This window comes from Zea mays, chromosome 10 (assembly GCF_902167145.1).
Source record: "Zea mays cultivar B73 chromosome 10, Zm-B73-REFERENCE-NAM-5.0, whole genome shotgun sequence".
NCBI lineage: Eukaryota > Viridiplantae > Streptophyta > Magnoliopsida > Poales > Poaceae > Zea > Zea mays.
In genome coordinates this window covers 115,444,088-115,452,708 of record NC_050105.1, presented here as the reverse complement: position 1 = coordinate 115,452,708, position 8,621 = coordinate 115,444,088, and the positions used below count along the sequence as shown (strand labels likewise).

The 8,621-nt window shown below is 41.4% G+C and overlaps 1 protein-coding gene across 2 annotated transcripts; it reads right to left on the bottom strand.

Moving 5' to 3' along the window:
• Window positions 1-1,229: 1,229 nt before the first annotated feature.
• Window positions 1,230-6,166, bottom strand: LOC109943047 (zinc finger BED domain-containing protein RICESLEEPER 2-like). 2 transcript variants are annotated; one of them, XM_035963465.1, is made up of 5 exons: window positions 5,751-6,166; window positions 3,035-5,657; window positions 1,653-2,938; window positions 1,497-1,555; window positions 1,230-1,412 (listed from the first exon to the last, which is right to left on the bottom strand). In XM_035963465.1, the coding sequence occupies exons 2-5, from the start codon at window positions 3,754-3,756 to the stop codon at window positions 1,368-1,370; spliced, it is 2,112 nt and encodes a 703-aa protein (XP_035819358.1). In that variant the 5' UTR covers window positions 3,757-5,657; window positions 5,751-6,166; the 3' UTR covers window positions 1,230-1,367. The 2 variants fall into 2 exon arrangements, with proteins under 2 accessions (XP_035819358.1, XP_020401399.1); XM_020545810.2 differs by having other exon boundaries at window positions 3,035-6,166.
• Window positions 6,167-8,621: the final 2,455 nt, after the last annotated feature.

Sequence of the window (8,621 nt, the reverse complement as noted above, 5' to 3'; positions counted from 1 at the left end):
ATTGGAAGCCAGATCGTTTTTGTGACATCTCCACCAAATCGATAGTTACCTTCACCTGACAGAAGATCGGGCACCCCCGTTTCTATCAGGCTTGGTGAGAGATGTAGTAGATGCTTGAGAGCTTTGAAGAGAGAGGGGAATGAGAAAGTTAGAACAAAGAATGGGAATAACAGAACATAGAATGATGGCAGAACATGAGAATGAGCTGTGCGGACAGACTACTTTGCAGCCTTATTAAGTAGTAGAGATTATAATAACTCATGCAGTGGGTTCTGTTTATACTTTATAATTTTTTAATTCATGTGGAACAATTGCCAAACCAGTCATACAGTAGTTATCTTACCGTCTCTTCTATTAGAGCATAGGCCGAAGCCATCCCTTCACGAAAGGACGACTTACGCCTCTCTCCACCTTAATTAGCGCCCACGTTGTACTTTTTTCATTTAATTGCTGCTTACGTGGGTGCTTAGAGACGATGTTAATGGCGCTGTACATGCCCTTAGGTACGACAGCTGTCATGATAAGCTATAACGGGTCCTTCGCCACAATCACTAGTATGATTCAATGCACTTCCAAAATTTTATAAAAAAAATACTACGACAAATATAAGTGACTGTTGCCCTAGAGTTTTAGGGTGGTTAAGCAAATTCTATATCCGGGTGACTGGTTGGCTACGTTCAGGCCCGCGGCGTTCCGTTGACCGCGCTTGGCGCATGTTGGGATGGCTGCATAGCATATCTGCGGCCTGCTCCCACGCATGCAACGTTGGTGTTTTTTCAGTGGGTAGCTGGCACGATGTTGGCGCGAGACGTCCCTACAACTAGGGATGGCAATCAGGCGGGTAGAACGCGGGTATATGGTTCGCGTATCCATACCCACGAGATAAAACCAAACTCATACCCATACCCATTTACGCTCATGGGTACGGATCTGTATCCGTACCCGCCGGATATCCGTTACCCGCCCGCCCATTAAAATTTCAGCAACATTCCATAGCATTGTACCAGAAATTTGTCATAATTTAACATTCCAACAACCTCAAATAATAATTTTAGCACCAAACAATAATTTCAACATTCCAAAAAATAATTTCAACATTCCAAAACAATAATTTCAACATTCCAAACAATAATTTCAACATTCTAACAACATAAATAGATAACATTCCAGGCTTACAACAACATTTCACCATAGTGACATAGTCCATAGCAAGTAGTAGAAGTAGCAAAGACAATACAATACATCATAAAACATGTTCTTGGAATGAAATTATAGTCATACATAGTTTTCAAAATGCAACAACAAATTATTGTAATGAGCATGGCTGAATGGCATTCAACTTCATTTGACATCCTGTGAATTTTCCTTCAAATTTCTTCATTTGGCATTGTGGAGAATCCAAAGGAGAGTTCCTACAATGATATATAATTAGTTATAGATATATCATGAAGTCATGGTAATTATCAGAAAAGAATATGCTAGTTCTTACAACGTACCACAAGTTCTTCTTGTATATCTTCAAGACAAGTCCACAAACCCATATAATCTTCTTTTCCTACAATAAGTGAGAGTACAACAAATGAGAGTAAACTGAAATCAAAACATACAAGTTACAACGACATACAATAATTTTAAAGATGTATTGTTTGTACCTTTTGCTTGACCAACACGAAGCCAATTTTGTGCACACATCAAAACCTCTAAAGTTTTGGGAGTAAGTCGACTTCGATGATCACTTAGCACTCTGCCACTAGTACTAAAAGCAGACTCTGAAGCGACAGTTGTAACAGGAATATCAAATATGTCACGGGCTATCATCCTTATAGTAGGGTACCGTATCCCATAAATTTTCCAATAGCCTAATATATCAAATTCCTTTGACTTGGGAATACGACCTTCATCCACATAAAGATCAAGCTCAGACTTAGCCTTTTCTTCATCACTGCACATGTCATCGAGCTCTTCCTCCATGGCAGAGAACAACTCATCCGTATATGTGGAAGCATTAGAAACACAAGATGATGATGCATTTTGTCCACCACTAGTAACAGGTTTAATGCATTTGTTGTTGTACTCTTTAATCAGTTCATCAAATAATTTCCTCACATTTTCTATCTCTAGCATTGCTCTACTTTGTGCACCAAATAGACGTGTATAGCATGCTTTCAACATTCCAAATTTGTATCTTGGATCAAGAACAACAGCAATAGCCATTAGACCATGAATGTCAGTCCAATATTTATCAAATTTTGTAATCATACGATTTGACATGGACTTGATTAACTCATCATCACACTCTAGCCACTTGCTCATGTGTCCTCTAATTGCACATATCTTTGGAAAGAAGTCATTAGCTGTTACATATTGTGTTCCAGAAAACAATTTGGTAATTTCATAGAACAATTTCAACCTATCGCAAACTTCACTAGCAAACTTCCATTCATCCTCACTTGGAGAAAAATCATAAGCTCCTTCACATTCAGCCAAACGATCAAAAGCCTCTTTGTAACAAATAGCAACACTAAGCATGATATAAGTAGAGTTCCACCTTGTTTTGCAATCAAGTGACAATTTCTTGCTGCATTCAACATTAACTTGTGCAGCTATTTCTTGGAATCTCTCATGCCTTTTAGGAGTAGCATACCAAAATGCAACACTATTTCTAATCTTTTCAATCCCACTACCCATTACTTCCAAACCATCTTTGACAATTAAATTTAATATGTGCGCGGAGCAACGCATATGCAACAGCTTGCCACCCAACAAAGGTTTCTTTCCTCTCAACTTTCGATTCATCAATGTGATGAGTGCATCATTAGTGGAACAATTATCAAGGGTTAAGGTATATATGTTCTTATCAATGTGCCAATCCATTAGACATTTCATAAGAACATCACTAAGTGCTTCAGCAGTATGTGGATATGGAACATAAATGAACCTACATATAAAAATACAGGCATACAGCATGGTATATCAATTAATAGCTAAAGGACAGCAAGGTATGTCAATTAATAGCTAAAGGACAACAAGGTACCTCAAAATACAACTTCGAAGCTGCCATCCTTGGTCAATAAAATGACCGGTAACAGTCATATAGCCTTTCTTTTGATTCTCAGCTGTCCACATATCAGTCGTTATTGCAATTCTTGCATTATTCTTCTGCATAAAGCTCAAGGTCTTCTTCTCAATCTCATAAATCCCAATGATGTCATTCTTCAAAGTGTTTCTAGTGATCATCTTAAACATCGGTTGAAGAGAACTTGAGTACCTTCTAAAACCAACATGATCCACAATGGACAATGGATATTCATGCAAAACAACCATTTCAGGACGGGCCTTTCTCGCCACATCTTGGTCGAAAACATACTCCTTCACCGACACTTGTCCTTGTTCGCTACTAGATGTGAACCACAAAGAGCTTTGTACCTTATCTGTAGGATTCCTCTTTCGATAGATGTATGTCTCTAGATGGGCTTTCAAATGAGATGTACCATTCTTTGTTACACCCGAAAGCTTCTTTGAACAATAATTACACTTTGCCTTCCAAATATCTCCAACATTTACCCTCTTGAATTCACTCCACACTACAGATTTCAATTTTCTTTTTCTCCCATTTTCTTCTACTTCATCATCATCCTCATCACCATCTTGTTCAACATTAATCACATTCTCTGGAAGCCCACTTCCACCCTCAACAGATGCTTGAGATGAGGGAGGTTGAAATTGAGTGTTGCTATTTTCGTTGGGAGTTGACATCACAAATTCACAATCTGTATAAACAGAGAAGGCCTAGTGTGGGCAGCAAACAAAAAAAGCAACGCCTCTACTAGTGTGCTGTGTCACTGACTCACTGTGTGCAAGGGCAAACAAATGATGAAGTGCAAAAGCACTAACCTGGACGACTGCAAGCCAGCAACTGCCTGCGCGGCTGCGCCCTAGGCGGATGGCCGGACGCAAAGGTGCCCGAGGCCGAGGGAGAGGCGGGGCGCTCAGGTCGTGCTCAGGTCGGGCGATTTGCTAGAGCGCGTGCGTGGTCGACGTGGAGCACTGCAGGTCTGCAGCCTGGTGGCTAGGGTTAGGACTTGGCGACTTGCTGCTCGCTAGATGTCGCCGGATTGAAGAGGGCGCTGGGACTTGGGAGCCTGGACTGGGTCACTGGGACGTTGGGTGATTGGGTCAAGGTCTCAAGGACTCACGGCCCACGGGGCTGGCGGCTGGCGCATGCGCATGGGACTAGGAGTGGGTCCACATGTCATACCCAATGGGTGACGGATATGGATAGCATATATCCATACCCGCGAAATTAATAACCCTGGATACTATATAGTATCCATATCCGTACCCGCGGATACGAAAATCCACCATATCTGTACCCGACGGGTTACCCATAACCGTACCCACTGCCATCCCTACCTACAACCAATCATGTGTTATATTCACAGTGGGGGCAAATCCTCCCTCCGGTTCATCCATGTCACCCTACCTCACATCAACCGCGAGATTCTCATGCGAGATTCTCATCCAACGGCATTGGTCTGGTCTCAACATAAGCCATCGCTCTTTTGCCTCTAGAGTGTTCTAGGCTGCACTGCACAAATAAAAAAAGGACTCCAAGGGCTACATCCTCTTCGCAGCGACGAGGTGATGTCATTCAGCGACTGTAGTCCTCGCTTGTATAAACAATCACTACCGGACACATCTGTTTTACCGAGTTCTTCAGGCACTTGGCAAAGCCTAGAAAACTCTCGACAAAGTCTTTTGTCGAGTGTCTCTCGACAAAAAGGTCTCAGTGAACTGTACATCGGCAACGGCTTTTTTGCCGAGTATTTTTTTGTCGGGCACTCGACAAAAAAAGTCATCATCACGTACCAAGCGACGGTGATGGAGCCTTTACCGAGTGTTTGCTGGCCTTACACTTGGCAAAGAAGGCTCTAGTGGACTCCGAGGTTTATTTTATTAGCTGAGTTATATTTATTTGCAAAACCATGTCGGGCACGTTTTATATTTAGTTGCAAAACAACATCATACCAGTGCCATTTTGCATTAGGTATATAATAGTTAAACTAGCTGAGTGCCCATGGGTTGCAATGAGAATATATAATACAAGTATACTACGATAACTTATATACAAAATATGTGTTATATCATTATGAGAAAATGTTTTATAATCAATTTGTGATTCTGGCCATACATAAATTTTGTTATTTTAATCTATATGTTTCACCACTACATTGCAACCATCAATATCATGCAAACTTCGATATATGTCACGATTTGAATGGTCTCATCATTGGAGAGCATGTTCCACACATGTAGGAAGAAATTCCCCCGTACATCGTTAGTCATCAGACACGTACCACCATACACTTTTGCTTAAAAAAAGGCAAGTGTGTGTGTTTGTGAAGAGAATTAAAGGCAAGTCGGCACAAAAGCTACCCCAACGGTGGCGAGGATGACGAACTGGTCATTGTTGTCGGTCCTCCTCTGTGTCACCTCATGCGTCAAGATGACGCCACGATCCTCGATATAATAGTCGTCGAACGCGCACAACATATCGAGTACTGATGACTCTTGGTTGGGCTGTAAAACGAAGTGCACCGTAGGCTCATCAGCAAGGTAGTACCCCTGGCCGTTGCACCACCAGATGCGTTACTCCTCTACATACATCATGTTCAACGACACTCACACAACGTCAGCAACGACCATCGTCCCAATGCACAAGAATTTATTGTCGGTCAGTTGCGACTTACGTGGCAGGTTGGGCTTTAGGTGGATGACGAGCTGGACGACATGATGGCGTAGTCGTCGAATGTGATGCCCAGAATAACCCGAGAGTCGCCGACGTTGGCGACGACCATGGGGTCCCCTGCTTGACAATGAACAGCGTGGAGCAACCGCTCTGCACCGCGTCCAAGCGACGGCTGCGCTGAAGCTTGTCGTACATAACGGCACATGCGGCCACGTAAGACTGTTTCTAGAGGTCGAACTGGCAGTCGCAAAGTTTCTTCTCGTCGTTGATGAGCGACCCCAACGCGAGTGCCTCCTGCTAATGTTGTTTGTTCGGAGTTTTCAAATAAGAAACATTGATTCATGTTTGGCGTTGGTTTATAAAAATGACTCACAAGTCATATCCATGGAAAAAATATTACAAAGAATAAATATCACACATGCAAAAAAAGGAATTTAAGTTAAAAACATTATTCAAAAAAAAATTGCATGCAAGGCTCTTCTTTAAATACTACTCCCTCCATCCAAAAATATAATTCAAGAATTTGCTTGAGAGGTTGAGTTCGAATCCCCTTCGGGGGCCATGTGTACGGGGGAATGGAATGAGCTTTGCGGGGAGGGGGAATGACAGAACATGGGAATGAACTATGTGCGGGAAGGAGGGAATCGGAAAGGCAGAACAAGGAATGATGACAGAACACGAAATGAGCAGAATAGGGAATGACAGACTACTATTGCAGCCTTAATACTTAATAAGTATTAGAGATTACATGTAATAATTAGGCAATAGAAAAAAAAGTTTGTCAAATACACAACGTTACATAAATGTGTCTTTTCAATTTAGTCTTGTAGAAATACCGTAGCAAAGACTGTTTTTTCTACATCTGTATTTTGTATTCCTTTTTTTAAATCATGTTTGAAAGTAATCCAGTTTTTTTTAGATAGGAGAGACTAGCTTCTTTGTTTTTAAGAAACTATGAAATCAGTTTCTATAAACTGATATATAAATTGGTATGTTTAGAACCATCTTATCTCAATTTTCATAAACTAGTTTCTTAAAAACTGAGTGGTTTCAAACATGCGCTTAATTCCAAACAGCACCTCAACGGGCCGGAATACTCATCAGCGAGCTGCAAGATCCAACATTGTATCTTTTGTTCAATCAAATCCAAATGTCCAGATTCAAGCGTTCAATATTCTTGGCCTCATGCGTGCACTCGGCGCCAAACGCGCGTAGCTGCACTCGTTCTCGGTCCTGATTACTCCTATCACCACCATGTCGCCTATATCACCATGCATATCATAGGTACCCCATGTCGCCAGCGCACTCGCTCTCACTCGAGTCTGTCACTGCTGCGCCAACTTGCATGCGTGCATGATCCGACCCGAGCCCATACCCCAGCATGACACCCATGGATCATGCATGCATGTGGTGTTCCACCCACTTCACTACCAACAGGCAGCAGCTAAAATGCTACCCGTTGCTTATCCGTACATCACGATTTGAATCCAAAGGAAACAATTATTTGTCAGTTGTCGCACATGCATGCGTGCATGCTTGCTTGCCATTGCAAAAGACATTTAGCTGATGTTAATCATCGTAAAGTACTGTACTGGCTGCTACTACACTAAACTAATAATATAGTAGTAGTAACCTGTATATGATCTGCCCCATAAGCTGTGCATTCCAGTTCCTAGCCTGCTTCTGGGTGTTGTCCTCATTGAGACGACCATAGAACGATTCCATGAATCAAACATTGTACGAATATCCTGGTCCTCAAACAAATTAACTTATAATATTCCTATCAAATGTTTTTTATTTAATTCATAGCTGTCGGTATTTATGTATATAAAGCTACTACAATTTATAAAGGTATTTAACCTTGGATAATTTTGAAAATGATTTTTTATGGAATGACAAAGCTGATTCAGCTTGAGATGATAGTGATAGAGCAAAGGTGGTGCAAGGTGTGCACTCGATCGACTCCAAACCAGCCTTCACGGGACCGGCGCCACCGAGAAATATACTAAGGTCGTCTACAGCCCACATGAATAATCCGTATTTTAAAGGATATTTAATGATGTAAGTGTAAAAAAACATAAGAGACGTATATCGGTGATGAAACGTCTCTAGCACGGTTCTTCAAGCCTAAGATACGGCTCCACATAAATGAGTTGTATCTTGAGAGATTCTAGTGAATTAAGATATAAGGCTATACATTGGATTGTATGAACAAGTTTCATACGTGTATCTAGTGCTTGGAGAACCGTAATATATTATCTAGATTGTACATGCCCTAAGAAATATAATATACAATAATCCACATGACCGATGCGGAATAATATAAAGATTTGTGCCTATTTGTATTTACTACAGTAATCCACTTAATTCCCGTCGGCAAGGAACCGACGGGAAAAGCCTTAAACCGACAGGAATTAGTAATTTCCGTTGGTTTAGGGCTTATTCTCGTTGGCCGTAAGCCGACAGGCGTCAGATGTCGGGGATAAGATTATTCCTCAAACAAATTACCAATTAATGGTTGTCGGACCTCCTAGCCGACAGGAGTTACTGGGCCGACGGGGATTAATTGTTAATCTCCGTCGGTTCGACCATAGCCGACGGGAGTTACTGGGCCGACGGGAATTAACCTATACTGCTACAAAACCAGCATTAAATTAGGTTAATATTTCTCCACAATTGCACACATAACTTATATATCATCACACAGAACAGACACATACATTGAGTTTACACAAACATTTCAAATAGGAACAACGAGATAAGTTAAAGTGTTTAGTTCGCGAAAAACATAGCGTCAACGAGTTAAGAAACATAGCGTGCACGAGTTCAAGTGTTTAGAGATAACCACCACGTGAGTGGTTAGAGCTTTAAC

Coding starts and splice junctions, on each gene's coding strand:
- LOC109943047 (XM_020545810.2), bottom strand. CDS start 3,756: ATGTCAACTCCCAACGAAAATAGCAACACTCAATTTCAACCTCCCTCA. Junction 2,939..3,034: donor CTTCGAAGTTGTATTTTGAG/GTACCTTGTTGT, acceptor TTTTATATGTAG/GTTCATTTATGTTCCATATC. Junction 1,556..1,652: donor TCGTGTTGGTCAAGCAAAAG/GTACAAACAATA, acceptor CACTTATTGTAG/GAAAAGAAGATTATATGGGT.